The sequence below is a fragment of the Amblyomma maculatum genome, chromosome 11 (genome assembly GCF_055883805.1).
Source record: "Amblyomma maculatum isolate TAMU_Amacu chromosome 11, ASM5588380v1, whole genome shotgun sequence".
Taxonomy (NCBI): domain Eukaryota; kingdom Metazoa; phylum Arthropoda; class Arachnida; order Ixodida; family Ixodidae; genus Amblyomma; species Amblyomma maculatum.
This window is the reverse complement of record NC_139354.1, coordinates 66,437,379-66,460,547: the sequence shown is the minus strand read 5'-3', so window position 1 is coordinate 66,460,547 and position 23,169 is coordinate 66,437,379. Positions and strand designations below refer to the sequence as shown.

The window sequence follows — 23,169 nt, the reverse complement described above, 5'->3', positions numbered from 1 at the left end:
CGGAAAACAGACGAAGCGAACAGAGCGAGCATTCCATTTCGAAGTAAACAAACCAACTGCTCGATATGACGTGTTTGGGGTCAAAGCATTGTCCTGGCCTGTAATTTCTTTTTTCGCTTTTGTTGCAGCGCGCTCCGGCGTATAAATGAAGTAGAAACTTTCAGTAGCCATTTTCAATCACCGCTTGCTCTGGTTCTGCTCAAGCTAGACAAAAAAAAAAATATAGCGTAAGGGTGATCGATCATTCAACATCTATTCATTTTTCTACTCCCCTTAGCCTCCGTAACCTCCCCCCCCCCCCTTCTTCAGTGGGCCTTTCGGTGATGCAACCAAAGAACATTGTTTTTTTACTATTGCTACCGGCTGTACGAAAACGTTCTCAAGCGATGGACTGATCATGAGCATTTGCTTCAGCGAACAAGCATTTTTGGTACTAATCCTTATTGCCTTTAGTTATATACACGCTTCTGTTTTCAATATTTTTCATTTACTAATCTTCCCTTCAAAATTTCTACTTACGAACTGGCCGAACATTCTATTTTGGTCCAGTGGTTTAACTGTTCACAGTAAATAGATAACGAAAGCATCGTTTTAGGCGCCGACGGCGCAAAAGCTGAATTCAGTGCTCGTATATATTTGCAGGTGTTGCTTTCAATTCGGATGGGAGACGCCATGGCCACCTGTTCCGGAACCATAATAACACAGATGCATGTCGTCACGAATGCGCAGTGCATGACCAGGTATCGCCTTCTGCACATTCAGAGAACTCTGTTTTAGCAACGTTTCTCTAATCAGGCATAAACTGTCGTATGCGTAATTTCCCGTTTGGAAACATTACTATTATGGTGCCCTGGTGCAGCCCAGAGAGCGAATATTAATAAAAATATGTTGTAATAGGCCCATACCTTGGAATACTGCTCTACTTGATAGACCGAGAGAAGTGAAAGACAAGTAGCGCAGTATTCCCCAGTATGATCAACCAACTGGCCCCCGTGTTTGCATTGTAGGCCCATACCGTAAAAATGAAATGAAATTCATGGAAGGAACTTCATAAGACAGGGTGTCATTACGTGAAATAATGAGATCTCTGGCGCGCAATCTTATGACTTCCCGAAGGGCCGGCAAGTTGTACGATGGTTCAAAATATATTACGCGTGTGTGGTGCAACAAGCTTTACCGAGATTACAGCAAGTTCACGACTGGCACAGGGCGGCGTACTGCGTGTGACGGCTTAGATATCTGGGAGAACTAGTGCCACTTGAGTGATTTGCGCGGCAAAGTTTGCTAGTGAAAAAGAAAAAGGCCTGCTTTTCAATCTCCCTGACGCGTCCCAGTCGAAAAAAACTACAGAACTGTGTCAAAAATACCACAAAATACCCTGTAGTTCTGTCGTAACCATCAAATTTTTCTGTAGTTTTGCAGTACTTTTCTGTAGTTCTGTAGTTTTTCTGTAGTATATTTCTGTTGTCTGTAGTTCTGTAGCACTTTTCTGTCGTAACTACAGAAATTTATGATGTTACGACAGAATTTTCTGTTGTCACAACAGGGTTCCCGCCAAAAACCGCATAGAAATTCTGTCTTAACATCAGAACATTTTCTGTAGTTTTTTCCGACTGGGGTTCATTACAGTTGTTGCGGGGCTTTACAGTTACAGTGAAGGAAGCGTTCTACTGAGCTAGCCATAGTTTTGGGCTTTCTCTGAGTACGCTGACGCTTGTCCGGCAGACATACCGGCGCCCCTGTCTTTGCACATTCAGAAGAAATATCTTCCCGACACTTCAGACTCGTGACTTCTGCACAAGAAAAGGACGGTATACTAACTTTCTGCAGTGAAAAGCGCCTTGGTGCTGCCTCTGAAAGCTGCCACTGAAGTCGAAGTTGACTTCCGCGTTTTACTGACGAAGGTAAAATGTCTTTTATTGTTCTTCGTGCTCTACTCCCTTTTAGCGATTGAAAAATCTATCCTTGGAAATGTCTGCTTTTCATTCGAAAACAGTAAGCTGCAACTCATTCCATCTCCATAAGGCGCAATCACGCTTTTGATCATTAGCACCGAAATACAATATTTTTTATTGAAAGCTGTGGGCTGAGGTACTGCTGAACGCAACGGCCCGAAAAAATTCTCTGGGTGTCGTTTGCTTTCGAAAGCGGGCTTCTATGACTTACCTAGTTCGAGTGAGGAACGGCTCATAGCGTGCGAATGCTTAGGTGTGCACGGAAAGGTATGATGCAATTACAAATAGCACATCTAAACAGTAAATACCACTGCCCCCTACTATTAATATTGATCACTCTTATCTCTGAAACATCGCTTGAGATAGGCATCGCTTGCAATGCTAAATGCGGCTAAAAAGTGCACATTATATCTTATATATACATGTAGATGAAGTCTGCGAGGTCAAGAAAAAAATATGGATCTTTTTTCAATTTTTGATTTTGGCATGTCATGGTACCGTGTCCTTTTCAGCGAAATATTGACACGGCGCAGTCTTTGTCTTCCTCTGCGCTGATCGCGAGCTTGCGCATCCTCTAGGCGAAGAAACCGAAGTTCTACCGTTGAGGCGTGTCCTGCCCACTTTGCTGCCGCTCTGTGCACTTTGACGTCTGCGTCCCGTGACTTCACTCCGTGACGTCTGGTGGCAGGCGCTGGGTAACGCAACCCATGCTCCGAACACCTCCAACCAGCCGAGACTCCAGCCCTCAGGGATCTTCTACCATCGAAATTACGCCTACCCATCAGTGTAGCCGACGGCGTCGAGATCTTGACCCCCAATTCGAGCCTCGGCAATTTCTCCCTACTGCGATGCCGCAACCAGCTTCTCCAGCACCACCTTTGGCCACAACACACCACCCACAATGATGCAGGTCGATACCATTTCGCCATCCTTCCTGTTGCAGCAGCCGCGGGAGATACCCACCTTCTAGGCCTCTCCAGGCGACGACCCGGGAGACTTTCTAGATGCATTTGAGCAGGTAGCCCGTACAATCGCTAGGGCGACGACCAGAAACTGCAGCATGTATTTTTTCGCTGGGCGGTGCAGCACGCACATGGCTTGAAAATAATGAGACTACTATCACAACGCGGAATATCTTCAAGGACCAGCTCCTGCGATCTTTTACCACCGTTCTCCACAAAGAACGCGCCGAGCTTTTCCTACAGGCGAGAGCTCAGCTCCCTAACGAGTGCGTCCTCGTTTAATTTGAGGACATGAGGATGCTATTCCGTCGGGCTGATCCAAACATGTCTGAAGAGAAAAAACTTCGCTATCTCATGAAGAAAATTAAGGAACCGATCTTCGTCGGCTTAGTGCGATGTCCCCCCAAGACCATCTGGGAATTTTTGTCCGAGGTCACTACCATTTAGAAGACGCTAGAGATGCGATCCAAGCACTACGTGCGGCCGTCCATCACTACTGCTACCGCCATCGTCCACACTAGTGGCACTAACATGCTCCGCGAGATCATAAGGAGCTGCAAAAATATTTTCCACGGAAGTACCGCCACTAGTATCCTGGCTCTCGCAGATGGTTTGGGAAGAGATCAACCAGTCCCTCACTCCCCCCAGCCACTCCTGACAACACCAACACAGGCCATGACCTACACCAAAGTCGCTCGTCGTGCCTCTCCAGCTCCCAGTCAGCATCAAGAAGCCCCTGCATACATTTGTACAGCACCTCCCGCTCGACCTCCTCAGGTGCGTCCACGCAAAAGCGACGTCTGGGTCACTCGCGATCATCGTCCCTTGTGCTACCACTGTGGCGAAGCTGGTAACCTTTACCGCGATAGCTATCCCAGACGAGTGGGTCTCCTGGAATTTTGTGCCGATGCACGAAAGCCGCAGCGTGATGAATGTCCCCCTGCCATTGACGAGTACTTGGCTGAAACATCCCAAATGCCCTAGGACTATTCCCGGTTGCCGTCACCACGCCATTACTCCTCGCAGACACGTTCAAATGCCGGCCTGACGCGAGTTCACTCCCCTAGCCCCGTCGGTAGAACTGGAAGCGGCAGCCTTTGGGGGCAAGGTTGCTCATCGACGAAATTCTCGACCTTCTCCATCATTGAAGCCGAATGTTGACACCGTTTCACGACCACATGACGCGCCCCAACTTGATCCGCTGCCTTGGCGCTTCAGTTCTCCCACGACACGAAACCGGCTAGTGCCACACCGCAGCCGTGATCGGATCCCGCCACGTTCCGATAATACCCAGCTGTAACCGCCGTCCTACAAATTTCAGTGGACGGAACCGATGTGACAGCGCTCGTGGATACAGGCGCTGAATATTCTTTAATGAGTCGGCCATTCGCCGCCACTTTGAAAAAGGCGACTACACCCTGAACAGACCCGCAAATTTGTACTGCCGAAGGCCATTTGATCAAGCCGACCAGTACCTGCACTTCTAGGGTAACAATGCAGGAAGAAATGTACTTAGCACCCTTCGTCGTACTCCCAGTGTTCACGCCATGTCATCCTTGGCATGGATTTTAGAAATTTAACAGTTATAGGCCTGCAGACTCAGTCAGTGACCTTATCGACTCAGAACGCAATACACAGTGCTTCAGAGCGACCGGCAGCACTGTACATTCTTGATGATCACGTCACTATTCCGCCACATTCCAGCGTGATGACGTCTTTCGCGGCGAAGAGACTGCGAACCTTTGAAGGTGTCGTGGAGAGCAAAAAGATCTTGGTTTTCGAAAGCAGTCTTGTTGTAGCCAGAGGAGTCGTTCTCCTCAAAGACAGAAAATAAGATATCCCACTCACGAATATGGCACTGAGCACCAGCATTTAAGCATTGGGACTGTCGTGGCTCACATCTGCGGTATCACGGACTTTCGAAACGCCTCCGGACTTTCGACGCTGTCATCTACCAAGCTCGAGAGGCCTACCACCAATTTACAGTTCGATATTAACTCTGCACTTTCTCAACTACAGCATCGACAAGTGAACGAGTTCCTTCAGCGCTATCTGGCGATCATGTTCAATTTTTCACGCGTTGGCAGAAGTGACCTCGCCAAGCACCGCATTATTACGGATAACACCGTAGTGTCTCCGACTGAATGCGCCGCTACACTCGCCAAGTAAAAGATGCTTCGCGACGATGTCATATATTCAGCCCTCGTGGAATACGTGGGCTACAGCAGTCGTTCTTGAAAAGAAAAAGGATGGTACACTGAGATTTTGTGTGGATTACCACCGGCTAACCGAACTTACGAAGACGTTTATCCACTGCCACGAATCGACGGTGCTCTGGATCGTCTCTGCTCCGCGAAATATTTCTCTTCAATTGACCTGAAATCCGGATGCTGGCAAATAAAGGTGGATAAGAGGGACCTAGAGAAAACGGCGTTTATTACTCTGGATGGGCTCTACGAATTTAAGGCTATGCTCTTTTGTCTGTGCTCTGCGCCAGCTTCTTTCAAATTTCTTATGAATACCGTTCTTGCAGATCTCAAGTGGCAGACATGTCTCGTTTACCTTGACGACTTTGCGGTCTTCGCCTCAATTTTCGAAGAGTACCTTTGGTGCCTTGAAACAGTTTTACAAGCCACAACATCATCTGGCCTAACTTTAGAGAACGAGAAGTGTCATTTTGCTTGCACCGAGAACAAACCCTGAGGCACGTTATAAACCACGCTGGTGTCCTGCCGGATCCCAAGAAAACGACAGCTATTCTCACCTTGCCTCCGCCCCAAGACCAGAAAGCTGTTAGACGATTTCTTGGCGTACGTACTTACTACTGGCGCTTCGTCAAAGATTTTGCTCGACTCGCTGAGCCCCTAACGCGTCTGACGAAGACAGACACGCCTTGCACTTGGGACACACCACAGGTGAAAGCATTGCAAGGGCTTCACCTCCGCCTACAAGCACCTCCTATATTGGCTCACTTCGAAGAAAACGCCGACACGGCGATTCACACCGATTGAAGCAAGGTAGGCCTGGGCGACGTTCTAGTTGAAAACCAGGGCGGCCAAGAACGTGCGATCACTTACGTCAGTCACGGTCTGTCTAAAGCGGAATCGAACTATTCTGCCAGAGAGGAAGAATGTCTAGCCATTGTTTAGGCGACGTCGAAATTCCAGCCGTATCTATATGGGAAACCGTTCAAAGCGGCTACTGACTACCATGCTCTATGTTGGCTCGCAACCCTCATGGACTCGTCAGCCCGTCTCGTAAGATGGAGTCTCCGATTACGGAATTCGACATAACTGTCACGTGCAAATCTAATCGCCAGCACTCGGACGCCGACTGCCTCTTGCGTGCCCCTGTAGATTCACCCTCCGACGAAATTCCTGGTGATGTCACACTGGTAAAAGCTATCAGCGCAAAGTGCGTCGCAAAAAGACAATCTGCAGATCCCGAAGTTTGTCACATCATGAACTATCTAAATGTTGCATGTACAACTACTCCGAGAGATTTCAAGCGTGTTCTCTCATCGTTATGCGTGAACGATGGTGTTCTCATGAAGAAAAACCTTTCCGCCAGCCAATTACCGTACCTGATTCCTGCACCTATGTGTCTGCGCTATGAAATTTTATAAGCTTGCGTGATGAACCACCTTCAGACGGTTGGGAGTCACCCGCACCCTTGCGAGGTTCCAGGAAAAGTACTACTGGCTCTGACTTAACGCAGACGTTTTACACTCTGTCAAAGCGTGTCGCAGCTGTCAGCATCATAAGGTGCCGCCAACCAAACTCACTGGATTCTTGAAGACAATTGACACGCCATCGAGGCCCTTTCAACAGATTAGCATGCACATGCTCGGACCATTTCCTCTTTCACATTCCAGTAACCGATGGGTCATTGTTGTACGGATTACCTTAACGGGTAAGCGAAAACCTCCGCTCTACCCAATGGTACTGCCCCAGAGGTTGCAAAGTGTTTGATCCATTGCATTGTCCTGCATCATAGCGCACCGCAGATTCTGCTCAATGACAGAGGTGCTACATTAACAGCCGAATTGCTGCCGCAGAGCTTGGTTCACAGTCGTACCGAGTACAGGATGGCGACACCATACCATTTTTAAACGAACGGCTTGACCGAACTCTTGAACCAAACACTCGCTGACATGCTCCCAATGTGCGTCGACTTAGAGCTCAAAACGTGGGATGAAGTGCTACTGTAGATTACCTTCGCAGTCGAAGCAACAACGAACATGTTAGCTTTCCGTCTGGTTCATGGTCTTGAAGTGACCACGATGCTTTATTCCATGTTATCACATCTAGATGGCGACAACCAACAAGCTGATGTTCACACCTTCCTGCACCTCGCCGAATAGGCCCGTTTGCTTGCCCGGCTGCGAATTCAGAATGAGCAACGCTGCGATGTCCAACGACACAACCTCCGACGCCGTGAAGCTTGGTACACAGAGACCATGTTTGGGTCTGTCTTCGTGTACGTCGACGAGGTCTCATCGAGAAACTTCTCGGTCGGTACTGTGGCCCATACAAAGTGGTATGACCAGTTGGGGACCTAACCAATGAGGTCGTTCTTGATGGATTTGAAAGGTCCCAATGCTCCGTGCTCCCTGATGTGGTCCACGGGGTCCGCCTGAAACCGTATTACGACCTATTGTGTGGACTCTTTCTGTGCGCCGAGTAACTGCCCTCCCTGCAATGTTTTTTTTTCTTCTTTTCTTATCTCTAGCACACACTTCCAGCATAGGGGCGATGCTTCTTGTACCCGGAATTGGCAATGCCACGGTGCAGCCTTTGTCTTCCTCTGCGCTTATAATCAGGGCGTTCCTCCTCGAGTCGAAGAAACCGAAGTTTTACTGTTGAGGCGTGCCCTGCCAGTTTGCTGCCTCCCTGTGCACTGTGACTTCTGTGACTACTGTGTCCCGCGGTGACTTCTGACCAGACCTTACTCCGTGACAATATCACGTTCTACATGACACCAGCGGTAGTAAAGGGTGTGCAACGTCCATCGCTTTGGGTGAGGGTGGCGCGGCGAACACTCTGAAGTTTTGGTTACAAGCAGGGTTATGAGCCCCCAAAAGTGGATTGTGCGATTGACCCTATATCAGTTATCAAGAGTGCCCGGCGCAGTATTCGGATGTCGTGTTTGCCTATCCGAGCAGCACCGCGCTTTTTGTCGTTTTCTTTGGTTCAATACATTTTACCCATAGAATGAATGTGTCAGCAGAAGAAATAATATAAAAGAAACAATCATATTGCTTTCTTAGGCCCCTCTGGCTGTTGGCTTCTTTCACTCTGGTATTTTAATGAGCCCCTAAACTTACCTACATTAATCTGGTATATGTATGTATGTATGTATGTATGTATGTATGTATGTATGTATGTATGTATGTATGTATGTATGTATGTATGTATGTATGTATGTATGTATGTATGTATGTATGTATGTATGTATGTATGTATGTATGTATGTATGTATGTATGTATGTATGTGTGTGTGTGTATGTATGTATGTATGTATGTATGTATGTATGTATGTATGTATGTATGTATGTATGTATGTATGTATGTATGTATGTATGTATGTATGTATGTATGTATGTATGTATGTATGTATGTATGTATGATGTATGTATGTATGTATGTATGTATGTATGTATGTATGTATGTATGTATGTATGTATGTATGTATGTATGTATGTATGTATGTATGTATGTATGTATGTATGTATGTATGTATGTATGTATGTATGTATGTATGTATGTATGTATGTATGTATGTATGTATGTATGTATGTACTGTGTATAAATAGGATGTGCCAGTTGAATATAACCAAGGTTTTTGAAATACGGTAAGCCCTAGCCTAGTCCAACCAATTAAGACCTGTTCATTGTCACCTATGCTAATCTGTTATATTTTGGTTCACCAAAGTTATTAATTTCCAAAGCCTAAGTAGCTTTGTTAGCTATTTTGCTCACAGAAAAATTGTGAATGCGAATACTGCAAACCTGTACGAAAGACGCCTACGTATATGGTTTTCATCAAGACAGAACTTACGAAGGGTGATTTTTTTAACTTTTGATAAAGATACCTGGCGAAATAAAAAAATAATTTCTTGTGATAGCAGCCCAACTTTAGAGACACGTTTTTATCTACAGTGCCCTCTCCGAAGAAGTTAGGTGTTACGAATGTGGCGAATGATTTAAAATGACAGCCGGCCACGTGATAGCAATTTTTGAAGGCCTATAAATACAGAAGCGTAAGTCGTAGCGTGACCGAAACAACATAGCTGGCCGTTTTCGAGCAGGATTAAAACATTTGCATTTACACTTTTGCTAGCAACTAAATACTTATTATTGAATCCTTACCAAAGCGAAAAGTCGCTTGCCGACTCGCCCCGTCCCGCTATGGCAGTTGGAATTGGGAACAGGAATTTAAGGAATTTTTCGTTGTTGTGCGCCCTGAAGACGTAGTGAAGGGTTTGTAATATTACTAGCGAGAAAGAAGGCACTTTATTCAGGAAATAGGGTTTAGTTCTCGAGATGGTAACTGATTTATGTAATGAGGCCAGTTCCTCCTTTATTAAGGCCGGGTCTTGCAGAAACGTTATGATGCTGGAAGCCGGTTGAGTGAGCTGGTATTAAGTGTAGAAGTCTGAATGCCGAGTACTGCCTGTCCAGGTTGTACAATGACAACAAAGGTGGCGCCGCTGCCCAGAAGTCTTGTTCACTTTGCTTTCGGTTGGCAAAATTTATATACTCCTACCCTCTTTAGCTGGTAGTAACTGCAAATCTAAAGTGTCGCTGTGGAGGGGTGCGGTCGTTGACCTCATTGCTATAATGGCCAGCAGGTGCCTAATCGGTGTCTTGCTATGCTTTCCAGGGAAGGCGTTATGCCGAGGTCGGTGACGGTGTTCTACTCAAGTTCAGAGAAATATGAAGGATATCGGGTGAGGGCAAGTCACATCCTCATCCACCCAGACTTTTCGGAGACTACGCTGAGCAGTGATATCGCCCTGGTCATGGTAATCACCTAATTCAGTTTCCTTTATTTATCCTCAGTAGTTGAATTTGTTTGCTGACCAAATATTAGAATCGCTTTCTAGCGTGTGTTAGTATCAAGAGGTACCAAGCACCTCAACTTTCTCAACTTACTATGTCGATGCATGCCTGCAAATGGAGTGTTTTGTTCAATAAACAGATCACACTTTTTCACTCGGCAATTGCTTTGCATTTATAATCAGGAGTCGGCATTTTAATTTGCGTGATGCGATCCCGAAATGACCACAAATGACAATTTTAGGCGTTAACTAAAGCAATGTGGCAGCCCCTTGTTAAGGAATTTATTAGAAAAAAATAAAAAAAAACAAGCGCCACAACCGAGACTGAAAACAAATGCACAATATGAACATATCTCCAGGGCTGTGCTGTCACTTGTAATATTCTTCGTACCCTTTTGTTGTATTAGTCTATTCCTTAAGTCATTAGTTTCCCACCTGATATTCAAGAAATTAGGCTAAATATTCACGCAGACGCAATGGCTAGGTTTAAACTGACATTGAAATGCCTAAAATAAGATAAAACAAAGCTGCGGAGAGATACGTACTCCCTCACTAGTTACTCCATCTGAAGAATGTTTGAGCTAGCTTCATTAAAACCACAGATATTGGTGTTTGAAAATGACACTCCTTCGCTCCCCATTGAACATAGCACTCCGAGAGACCAGAAAAAAAAACACAAAATAACACCTCGGGGACTTCACCTCTCCCATGAAAACGTCATCGGCTGACACGGCTCGCAGAGTGCCGGTCGTCGCGCCCGTTTTCCCGAGCGTAGCATTTATCCTTCCCATAACGCCCATACATTCATCGGCGTCTGCTTTTCACTTCTTGTCTGCGCTTGCATAGCTATTGCCTCGTGTCTTTCTCGGCCGCCTATTTAGTCACTATCAATGGGCGAAAGATCACACAGCACTTCGTACACCTTTCGTGCGTTTCCTGCCCAGTGATATTGTGCCGTAACTTCATAGCCAAGGCGGGAATAATCACAATCTTTATAACAGAATTTACCAGCATGGCACGAAACAACAGTTACTTTAAGCCCGCAGCCCAGCCACAAAAGCCTTTAGGCCACCGCCACTGGAAGTGGTATTGTTGCCATTTTGAAGTCCTTCAGGGGGTCTTCAGCTGAAAGATTCAGTATCGAGAGGACACTGAGGCCCTTCGCTACAATTTTCACGGAGGCTTTTGGAAAGGCCATCGTTCTGACTCACAGCATCGACACTGGCGGTGCCCGTCCGATACGATAAAGTCCCTGAGTGTCCACAAGGGGGCACTGTTGGATAGTGCCCTGGACAAAATTCTAGCCACTGGTTCCCTGAAACCCTCAAAAAGCCCTTCGGCATTCCTGTTGTTCTCGCACCTAAGAAAGGTGACATATCACGATTGTACGCGGCAACAGTTCGAGACTCCTACCCGTTTCCATCAGTCGACTCGGTCGTGCATTCACTTGGATCAGCAAAGTTTTTCACTACTCTTGACTGTAGCAGAGGTTTTGTGCTTCTCCCGAATGACCGTAATGACATTGAGAAAACTGCCTTTACTTGCCATCGAGGATTGTTCGAGTTTGTACGGCTGGCCTTCGGTTTACGTAATGTATCTGCGACTTTTCAGTGGGTAATTGACATTGTAATTGCAGACACTAAGTTTACGTTCGCTATGGCCTACATGGATGATGAAGTAGTGTTATCGGAGAGTCTAGATGAACCTCTCGTTCACCTAACCGATTTTCTTCAGCGAATGCGAAGGCACCGCCCCACAGTGCGGACAGCTGCCACTAAAGGAGGGCTCAAAATGCTTTAGAGATGCCGGACACAGCAATGTATTGGTGAAAAGGCGGAGAAGGAGCCGCTCATTCGCCTTTTGAGGCCTGCACATGGGCTGGGGTAAAGACGATGGCAAATTTGATAGTACGTCGTGATATCTTTGAAGGTGTAGACTGGATTAAAATCGGGTTCCTGATCGGGTGGGGAGTGAGGAGAAAACAGCCCGCTGAAAGAGCGTGCGGGCGGCTGCGTCTGCTGCCTCGCCTCCTGCCAAAACCCTGATGAGCAGGGGCCCATATAAGGTAACGGTGTGCGAGGTCCGTATCCCGTATGCAATTTAAGTAGATTCTTTAGGGTAGGAAGGGAGTCCAGGCTTGTTTGACGTTCCGACAGGCTCCTCGCAAGTCGGTAATTATGTATTTTGAATCTGAGTGTCAGGCCGCGAGAGCAATAGCCACCTCTTTTGAGTGTCCTGTACTGTGGGTTCTGAAGGTGAGACCGTTAATCGTTTTGCTGTTGTAAACTACAGCGGCCTATACCATCCCCCCTGGTGAGGGCCGGAGGCGTCCACGGAGTATACACCTGTTTTGTTGCGATAATGTCGGGCGCAGCCGTGGTACAGTGGTTTGATCGCCCGTTTCGGCTGCGGGTGGTGTGGGATTCCAGGTTGGATCCCCACTGCCGGCCACCCAACCGGTAAAAAATAGGTACGGGCTTCCCCCGACCTGACGACCGGTTTTTATCAGGGGGAGCGCCGGGAGGAGGCTCTATATATCTTGTGGCCTACGTGCCACCAACCCGTTTTCAAAAAGCCGGTTTCATGAGTTCAGTAGCGGTATACGTCTTAAAAAGCCGGTTTAAGGAGTGCAATGCCGGTGTATCTATTAAAAAGGGCCACATAATGGGCTTCCGCTCGCGCCAGGCGCCGACCATTATGATCTTCGTGTGACATATTGGCTGGAAGAGGTCGTACACCGAGGGCGCGCCGCATACCCCTATTCACACCCTAGTTTGTTTTGCCTTGCCGCGCCGTGTAAAAGCACAGTCCCTCTTTTTTTTGTAATCATGGCATAGCGCTGTCACAAGCCTGGAATGTATGCCTCTTCCTGGAACGTCTTCCGATGTATAGTTACAAAGTGCTTTTTTGTTGGCTCAGCATAAACCGACATTTTTTTTATACAAACTGTGGATTTGTGGCTATTCGGACGAGTCCATTTCTTGCGGACCCGTTTTTTAAAAGGCGGAGCCTTCAAAGTGTCCACGAAACAAGTGTGACAGATACTGCGCCTTGAGATGATGATCTTAGCCCCACCGCGATTCTCAAGACGTTAACGGGCTGGACATATGAAACAAATCGACAGCTGGCTTTCGATAGGGGACAAATGCATGGCGCAGCGTAATAAACTGTGTCAGTGTTTGTTAAACATGACAGTTGTTTTAAATATATGGAGCCCTCCGCTAAAGGGCCCTTCCATGACGTAGGCATTTCGGGAAAGTCAACTGTAACCCAAACCAAACCCATCACGCGACGTTTCGGAATAAATGGTTTCTGTGTCGGTAACCTCCAGGGGAGCGAAAAACATTTTTCTTCCTCTAACGTGGCACCGTGGCGTTGGCGCAGTGGTTAAGATGCCCGATTACAGCGCCAGAGTACCCGGGTTCGAAACCAAACCACCGGCAGCTAGCTGCGTTTGGATGGAGACGAAACAGAGAGGCGCCAGTATGGTACGCGATGTCAGGGGGCATTAAAGATCCACAGGTGGTCGAAACTACTCCATGGCTTCCCAAGATAACACATTTTTCTCCCTTTTCACTTTCATACCCATTTCATTCATTCCCCTACGCCGCGGATTAGGTGTCCATAGTAAAGGTGTGACAGATACTGTGCCTTTCATTTCCCGACAACCAATTACTAGACTCTAGCCCGAAAAGAAATTTTAAGACGAAAGCCTTTAATGGCTCATACTGTCGTCGTTAGGTCCTTCGTGGTGACAGCCACTCCAGGCAGTTGAGAACCGTATCTTAGTACTCCTTGTCTAGCATCATTCCAGCGCGGTAGCCATGGAGACCACCGCCACTAGTTAGCGTTAGATAGTGACCAATGATGAAAAGAAAATGCATGGGCCTGCAACTGGCTCTGAAGCTGAGCCACCTCCGATACCTCGTGCGGACAGAAGAGAAAACTGAGACGAAAAATTAGCTGGGGTTTAGCTTTAGTCAAACCCGGTAGGTTGCCTAAGCAAAGCCGACGTAGCTTCTCTTTCTGGTCTTTATTCTTCTTCTGCGGCGCGGCGGGGCTACCGACCGATGTTACCCGACGGCTTGTAGAGGGGCCCCATCTGCGGTCGCTCTAAGGGTCAAACGTGGCTACTGCCCTGGTTTACGCTACGGGATGAAACCTGGCACTGTTGTGGCTGTAGGAAGAAAGAAAAGAAAATGCACGGGCCTGCTACTGGCTCTGTAGCTGAGCCACCTCCTCTGCCGTAGGGCCAGGAACAGCGAGCCTTCACCACCTCCCCTATCTGGCGCTGTATTGCTTATTGTTTACGCGATAAAAAGAAGAGAAAGAAAGACACCCGTCGCAACAGCCACTAAATTAAAGGTGAACAATGACGGCCTACAGCGGATAAACTGCGGTGGCAGACTAGCCCCCGTCGCAAGCGGCAGTGACCTACCAGTCCCAGCCCCGCAGGGCCAGGAGCAGCCACCCTGCATACAAACCACCCAGCGTGGATACATACGACGGGCTCAGCATCGACTCCGCTATGTTCCACATGTGTGTGCTGGATTGTAGAACTTTATAATTCATGCTAGCCAGAGTAAGAACGCGGAAAGGTGTGCGTTGTTCGCTTCCCTCAACACGACAGGAGCCCCTCGCCGTATGCATCGGAACACTTTCTACCCGTGTGGAAATCCTACATATAGATGGAAGGCTTCACGACTTCTTACAAAACTCCTACAGTACTTGGATGTTGATTCCAGATAGTGAAAGCTATGTCCTAATATGAGTGATTGTATGCATAGATCGTTATATCTGGAGTCATAGTTCTGTGCAGAGCGAGGTAGATCCGCCATGTGTTAAGCGCCGGAAGTGTGAATTTTATTACCATTTAAGTATCGTTTCGTTGGAGCAATTGCCTGCAGAATAAGCAAGGCTAGTCCCACCACTAGCATAAAACCTCAACCTAAACTCAACTCGCTCAACTCAAGAAAGCGGCTAGACCTGCGATCAAAACAGCGCTCGGTCCAACAAAAGCCGTCCCGTTGTCTCCTCTCGAACGGAGCACTAACGCCATTAGAGCGGGAACAGAGGGACAGCCCTCAGCATCACTCGTTGCTTAGAAGTAAGAATGCCAGAATACGGCCGCTATAATGTCTAAAAATCGGCAGTGTCATTTGTCAGCTGCATTTCAGCTACAAAGAACAGCGCTTGTGCTTTTTCACGCGTAAGGACTCTCAAGTGCGTATGCCATTGTTAGCTTTTTCTTTTTTACATGCATAGAACCCTCCTTTTAAAGTTTTTGCAAACAAGACGCCATTCATCATATGACCTCTTTCCACCGCCTCTTCTCAGGTCGAGAGCCACTTCATTCAGAGCATGTACGCGCAGCCCGTGTGCATTCCAGTCAAGCAATTTAACATTGTGGGACGCTACATCATCGTCGCGGGATGGGGCCAAGAAGACGGGTGTAAGAAAAACCAAAATTCGAATTTTTCAGCCATATCTACTCAAGGGATGCTTTTTTGAATTCGTCGTTGGAGCCGAAAGACGACGACCTACTTTTTTCCTAGACTTTTTGTTCAATAATTAAAATTGCGCTGATGGCGCACAGCTCGCATGCTCTGGTGCGTGCGATGATCTCGCATTCTCCTAAGGCATATAATTATAGTGATAACCCCTGTAAACAAACCTTGATGTTTGGTAATATTTTGCCGAGATTGAAGGACACGAGATATTTAAAGATTCTTTTGAAAGCATAAATTACCCATCTGTGACCCTGTGCTCAGGGCCCGCTTTCAGCGGCTATATAGCTAAGTCTACTTGGGCGGACGTTCCCTAGAATATTAAGCCTAGTCATTTTAAGCACATTGGACTTCACTTATAATCCCGTCTTAATATACATATTGATGTTTTTCAAGCCGCCAAATGCGCAGTCATGTGTTCTTTTATTCTACTGAAGGCCTATGTGATTGCACATTGGTTACTAATCATTAGTTGAGAAGGCGTAAGCTATAAAAACACGCGCTGTGCGAAATAAATCGCCCTGGCGCGGCTGGCCTATACGCTTCGTTGGATTGTTGATAAGAAGGGAAGTCATTGGCATTCGAATGGCGTTTTACGAATGGCTGTACAGGTTTATATTATTGTGTAATCTCGAAGGAAGATATTCTGATATGGTTTTACTGTAGTGCGTTCTGGTCCTTTTCGGCGCATAATCACAGAGATTTGTCCCCGGGTAGGGTTGTTTACATGGGCTGGGCATTCACAGTACAGTACTGTCAAGCGATTTTTTGTTCGCATGTTCTCGAAGAGAGGTATTACTGCCGGCCTTACACGTACGTTTGGGGTCATTCTATTGCCTTTTAAGAAATGTTATTTTTTGATATCTTAACAACTGAACCAGCTTTGAACTGCGCCTTCACAAGAATAATATGAAATAAAAAAAAGTTGAAAAGAAAAAGGTTCTAAAATTCAGACAGGATGCGACAAAACTTAAACAAGGCGGCCGAGCTTGCCACACTGTCATTTAATGTATTCGTAGGTTCTTTCATCGTAAATGTTTTTTAGCGCTTTGACAAAATGTCATACTTGCACAAAACAGCCCGATTCATTACTTTTATGAATTGTTTTGTGGAAGGGTTATTTGTTGGGTGGGCATTGCGAGTGTTATCTTTGAAGGTTATCAAAAATTTATTTTCATTCAGTGTTCGGCTCGCACGATTGGACCTAGTGATGTAAACCTAATCACAAATTGCTTTCCCATCACGCACGTTATGTACATTTCTAGAGCACTGCCTAATAGTGCTGACACTCTCGCGCATTTGCAGCCAGACGCCCCCAGAAGACGATGTACACCACCGTGGTGAAGGTATCACCAGAGAATGAATGCTGGGTTCAGTACAAGAAATTCGGCTTCAATGGCACAGGGATGCTTTGCGCAAAGAGGGTGGACCAGAACTACTGCGAGGTTTGTAGTTTATGAGCGTTTTATTTTGAGCATTTCTATTGAAAGCCCAACTCGGTTGGTACCCAAGCCAGGCTTTATATAGCGCAAGAGGGGGACGCAAATTTGACAAGGGCCCTTAGAACTGACAAAAAAAAAAAAAAAAAAAAAACCAAGGCAAGGAAATTTGGCAGATCATTCTTATGACTAAAAACCGAACGCATTTTGATATCCACGTGACATGCGACATTTGAGTTTAGATATTCACGTAGTGTGTGGGTGATAATGTTGAGTGCAAGTTGCAACGCTCCTGGGCGGTTGCCTTACGCCGAATTTAACCTGAAGGCAAATAAATGCGCTGTGATGAAAACGACTGTTCATGAGGACACACGGCAGAGAAGTGAAAACAAAAAATGTTGTTTAAAAACAGAATCGCACGTTTTTGGAATGTAAGCTCCTACCATGTTCAGCATGGCAAGTGCAATAGTAGATGCATACTAAGTGCAATAGTAGATGCCCTAAACTGATTAGCTCTTGAGGCAATCTAAATTCTTAGCGAAGTTTGTAATCTGTGAGCCATATGTGGGTTTCTATCTCACAAACGTACTGTTCCCCTGTGAGGTCATTAGAAATAACATAAGAGGCGAACAAGGAGGAGGCAGGCGCCAAGATATTCAGAACCGATCGGTTTGGTAGCGGTAAGAGCGTTGATCACTTCTTGGGAGGACAAACTTCTGAGGTTAAGCAGTAGTTACGTTCCTTGGAACCCTATGCACGGGCATTCCCTCTCACCGCTACCAGCCACCTGCACTCAATCTATAGGTCACCATCTATCGCTATCTGCGCAAAAATTCTGGGAACGGACAAACTCGCCTTTTCCGCGTACTAATTTTTAAAGCGAAAGCCTTTCATGGCTATTGCTGTCGCAGACAAAATGTATCCAACTTTTGCGGCGTTCTGATTAGCCGAAGCGAGATGATGTTATAGAGGTCTCGACAAATCACAGAACACCACCACAGTATGCGCGAATACGTGCCTTATATAGTCATATGTCAATCAATGATCAATTACTAATGAATTAATGAATTAATTATTAACCAATTGATGGTTAATAAACAATTTCTTATATAACTAATTCATGAATAATTATTTGCCTAAGTAAATAATTACCTACTGAATACATATATTACTTGGTTGATTGATTAATCAATTATTTATTAAATCCTAATTAGTGCCAATTGCGTAGCAAAATGCGGCACTAAGTTTTTCTCCTTTCACTACTTTAGTCCGTAAAGTCCCTCGTAATTTTTTAGGCTTCCCCTTCTGCGGATTCTGATTTCACTCATGTTGACTCATTGACGCAACATCTGGGCCGGCTTGCACAATAAAGTCCGAGCTAAGTCCAGACGTAAATGGTGTCTTTAGAAAGACCAAGCTTATTTAAGACGGCTCATGTTCCGAACGTCGAACGCTTCGGGTTCATTTTCACCAGAGTGGCTTCCCAGAACGGCCTCAGCAACCACTTGGGGCATTTTTCCTCGTAACACAATCTTAAGCCGCAAAAAGCAATGGCACGGATTTTACACAACTCAAAATTGACGGAATGTGTACCTCTTACAGCAGGGACAGTGCCAGCGCATCCCTGTATTTCCCTAATTTCTCTACTTAGACACCTGGCGTCCTTGTGTTTTAACCAAGACAGCACTAGAGTCGTAATCATACAAGCGACTTATTCAAGTCAGCACTAAAGCCCAGTCTTGACTCCAGTCTTAAGCGGCCATGCTAGTGGCCTATTCTTTAGACTCCAGTTAAGTCTGGACTTAGCTAAGACAGTCTTAAGATTGTTTTGTGCAAGCGGGCCCTGGTTTGCCTTTAAGTTTGGAGACGTTTACACGTAGCCTCATTAAAATCCGCTTTCACTAACCTTCTTTTGTACCACAATAAAATGCCAAATAAAGAGGAGACACCTTTTTTTCATTATCATAGTAATACACTAGAAACTTTGTACTAGGTAAACAGAGTAACTGAGAGTTGTTCGGAAGCATAATGACTTTTCAACTACCTGTGCCGCCATGGGGATGAAATCTTGGCACTATTTGCATATTCAATTTTTGAGCTAAACGTGTTAGCGCGCATTTTCCTAATTGCTAAGGCAAATTGACCGAAGAGTATTTATCACGGTTGAGGTGTCAGTATGCGGCACTGAGCGCGGAAAACAGTTCGCTTGTGCTGCGGCGACGAAAGAAGGATGGGATTAGACTGAACAAAAAAGTAAGGACGTAAATTTGAAGCAGGCAAAACCTAATAGGAATCATAGTTTGCCAAATAAGGAACACTTTTAATTCTGCACCCATGGAGAGCCCACAATTAAGAAAACATTCATAGTCACGCACATATCATTTATTTGCTGTAAACAGAAAACATCTGTAAGTGCTTTGTTGTATAATAGAACAGGGCGTTGCGATATAACTCCCACAGTACCTTTGATCAAACAGTAAGTAACCTTTGTCAAAAGAGTGGTGACAGCTTAAAAAACTTTTCAGGCTATTACAGAGCTTTGTTTTCGCAAAGAAGACTGGTAAATGTTATTCTTTTAGACACGGCATTCCAGTTGTTATACTTTATAAACAGGAAACACGCTGCCCCCTTTACGGCGCTGAAAATGGGCGGTCTCGGATGGAGAGTACTGAAAGCTTCTTGTCTACGTATGGGAAGGATGATGAGAGTCAGATACTCATTTCGTGCCATTTTCACTGCCCTGGAGGAACAGTAAGAAAAAAATAAGATCAGAAAAATAAAAAGGTGCAGCAATTAAAATGGGTGCACGTTTACCGCTGGCGATCAAGGGACAAGAGATCTTGACTGCATAATCCCAAGGAACATTTGTGAGCTTCGCCTTTTTGCCTTTGCATGTTTACATTTTTATTTAATCCTTTGGCTAACATGCACCATCGCTCTTGTGTCTTTTATTACTATGTGCTTCGTTGCTTCCCGCACTCCTAAATATTCACTGCCTCTAGAATACCAATTATATGTCTTAAATCCGCTCAGCCATCACAGATACCAGACATCAGAGTTAAAATAAAGTCAGTTCTGCATATATTTCACGCCATGTGCGGACCTTATTTCTCACAGTATCTGGCAAGTGAGACCTCCATATATGTCATGGTCGTTCAAGCACTATTGAAATCGACAGGCTACGTTACGCGTTTCCTACTGCTAATGCTGGCCTTGAATATATCTGACTTATGCTCTTCAGCATGCTCGAAGATTTGAGGGCGTGTGTTGCCAGCTTGCATCGATGTCGGTCATTATGATTACGAAGTTGTTTAAAGGCAATTTACAGTATCCTTCAGGTCGGCGACTTTAAGGTTAGTCTATTCCTGAACGGTCTACGTAGGCTGTAATTTAGGTGTTAACGTTAAGAGAAACGCATTGCACTTAATAGGCAATATTTTTTATTTAGATTTCTCGCAGTCTAAATGATATGCATTATTGTTTCATACGACGGCTTCGCGATCTTGATTGAATATCCAAAATTAATATGTGTCTTCTGAGGGAGTTCCCAATTCCGCACGTCTAGAAAAATCGGCAAAAGGAGTGCAGATGTTTTGAGTGTATTGCGTTTTTTGTGTGTGCTGCTTCCCAGCAGCGTGGTAGTGTCATTCGCGTACTGTACTTCTTTCGAAGTAAATGGTCAAAGTTGAGCACTTTTCCATAAGGTGCACTTTGGTGTCTTTCATGCACAGTAAGCAAAACAAGAGGTCAGAGGCATTAGCAAAATTTGGCCCGCCTTCGTTGGAAGAGTGCAGTAAGCTGTCCATTGTTGAGAAATTGTTCATACGCTTCGCCTTCATTGCAGGCTAGTTATGCAAAGGCGCCTGACCCTGTGACTAGAGGCGCTGTCACTAATAAATCAGTGCTTACATCATTGAGCGTTCAGTCTCCGACACCGAGGATTTGAAATGTGCTATGGTGCTCTGGCTATTGCCTCCTAGCTTGCTGTGTTCGGTGGAGCCCCATCCTTTATTGTGAAAAGTTATGTCACTCATTTTACTCCACAGCCCCGAATTTGCGCAACCTTTAGCGAGCCAGGCAGGCATGCGTCTAAGTTTCTTGGGCAAGTGGCAGTCTACTGCCCGCTTTTATCGACTAATGCATTCGCAATGTTGAACTAAAGGCGTGTCTTATAGGTAATAGCTTGAAATGGCCCTTTTTGGTTTCTTTAAAATAAACCGCGGTAGTGACACTAATATCAGATGTCGAATGCGCCTTCTGCAGAAAGGCGCGCTGCTTAAAGGAATGATAGCAGTAGCACGTTATGGTGGTTCTTTCGACTGCGGGTCATATATTGCGTAGCTTTACGCTATATATCCGCTAGAGTACCAGAATCCGGTGACCCTGTCTTAGGCTAGTGGTGAAGAAATGTAGACTGAAGTTCATTGTAAAGGTTCCAGAACAATTCTGTTTTGGATTTAAATGTTAATGCAAGACGCTACAATCTTGTGGTCTATTCGAATGACATACTAGACCTTAAAGGAACTATACTTAGCACGGGCAGGGCTGAGTGAACAGGACGGACATGATAAAGATTAATCTGGATAGCATGGCAATGGTATTGCCAATACAGGTTAGACAAAACGAATTTGGGTGGGTTTTAACTTTCTAGACTTTCACCTCGGATGAAAATCACAACGACCAATGACTGATTTCGTGAGTGGCAGTTTTTGATAACTGCAGCTGACACCTAATGGCGCTTCGTAATTGTTTACCCTAAGAGCTCGAGCTAATAACGGGATGGAATAAACTTTAGGAGGAGAACAATAATTTAGGCGGAGATGTTGTTGTGACCACCGTAGTCGCCCAAAGATCTGTTCTCCCCATTTTATACCGTGGTGGCTGTTCCAGTCTACAGCTGAGCTCAAGGTCGCAGGCTCGAATAGCGGCAGCTACGGCAGCATTCTGATGGCAGCATACCGGCTGTGTGACGTCAGTATGCGGAGCACACTCTCTAATACGCCGCACATTGCACGCGCGTGCAGATGCGGTACGCTAAACATGGTATACCGCAGAATATGTAATTGAAGCATATTATGCCACCCCGTACACCAAGCCGTACCATACGACCTTCCCACGCGCGCTTTCAGGGCGACACGGGAGGTCCCGCAGTGACTGCAGGTCAGAACGGCCGCTTCTACCTGGTCGGCCTGCTGTCTTACAAGACCTCTTGTGACATGCAAGGAGAGCGTATCTATCCGAGCATCTTCACTAAGGTGGCTTTTTTCGCACCGTGGATCGCTCGGTCTGTGGCCGCCCCACTCGTAAACTACACGATCCTGGTGGAGTGAAAACCCTGAAAAAAAAAAAAAAAAAGGAATCGATTTCTTCGCTTCCGCGACGAAGAATAAATTCAAGTACATAAAAATTGACTATCTTTTTTGCTGAAATTATTATATTTTCATGACAGCGCGGTTTTATCTGTTTCTATAGAGCTGTGTAGAAATGCCTAATTTTTATGGAGTCATATCTGCAGTATTATCAATGAAACAGCTGCTGTACAAAGAACGTCAGAAAATTTCGGCTAGGATGTTGTTGCATGTGCGAGACTGCCTTTCTGCTCCACTCCAATTTTTGTTATCGCCGTTTTGTAGTAATTAGTACCAAACCGATTATAGTGAAAGGCAGTATAAAATCCAACCCCGCTGTTGATATCCACTGTTACAATAAGTGTTCGCTTGCTATGAATACACATTTGGACCCCGTCATCGTCTTCCTACAAGGTGAGCACAAGCCCAATGAGAAGATAGCGTCGCAGATTTTACTTTAAATAAAACCAACTTTACGGCCAAGTTAGCCACAATTTGTTCCCATGACATATTTTACCACAAACTGCTAATTGCATAGCTGAACGTATTAGCAATATTTTCGGTTTCATGGGCATACAAAGGTAAGTTTTAAAAATTACCTCTTTCAGTACTTCACGAGCAAGCATCATTTTGTTTTTGCCAATCCCTGCTTTACAAAGCAGAGGCATGGAGTCCAGCAAGCTGTCACTTGCCGCCTAATCTATGTTGCCTTAGTCTTATAGCAGCGGGTCGACGTTCCCTCTGCTCTGTTCGTTTTTTTTTATCAGACGACGCACGAAGCCCGTGCAAACATATTTAATTCGAATACTGGCTTGGCGACTTTATAAGTTCAACAGTCTTCTTCCAGTTCTGAGTTTCCCATAAACATAAAAGAGTTCTTCGGGTAAAAAGTCCT

General features: G+C 45.6%; 1 protein-coding gene across 5 annotated transcripts in view; it reads left to right on the top strand.

Annotated features, from left to right (window-relative positions):
* Window positions 1-22,259, top strand: part of LOC146174014 (vitamin K-dependent protein C-like) — a 34,213-nt gene extending 11,954 nt beyond the window's left edge. For 2 of the 5 annotated variants that reach the window (XM_084583293.1, XM_084583291.1), the window contains exons 4-8: window positions 643-740; window positions 9,803-9,944; window positions 15,318-15,432; window positions 16,793-16,932; window positions 22,056-22,259. In XM_084583293.1, the coding sequence (XP_084439419.1) occupies window positions 643-740; window positions 9,803-9,944; window positions 15,318-15,432; window positions 16,793-16,932; window positions 22,056-22,256 (696 nt within the window). In that variant the 3' untranslated portion in view covers window positions 22,257-22,259. Of the gene's footprint in view, window positions 1-642; window positions 741-9,802; window positions 9,945-15,317; window positions 15,433-16,792; window positions 16,933-19,539; window positions 19,711-22,055 lie in introns of those variants that run through there. The other 3 variants (XM_084583295.1, XM_084583294.1, XM_084583292.1) reach the window with 2 other exon arrangements.
* The last annotated feature ends 910 nt before the right edge of the window (window positions 22,260-23,169 follow it).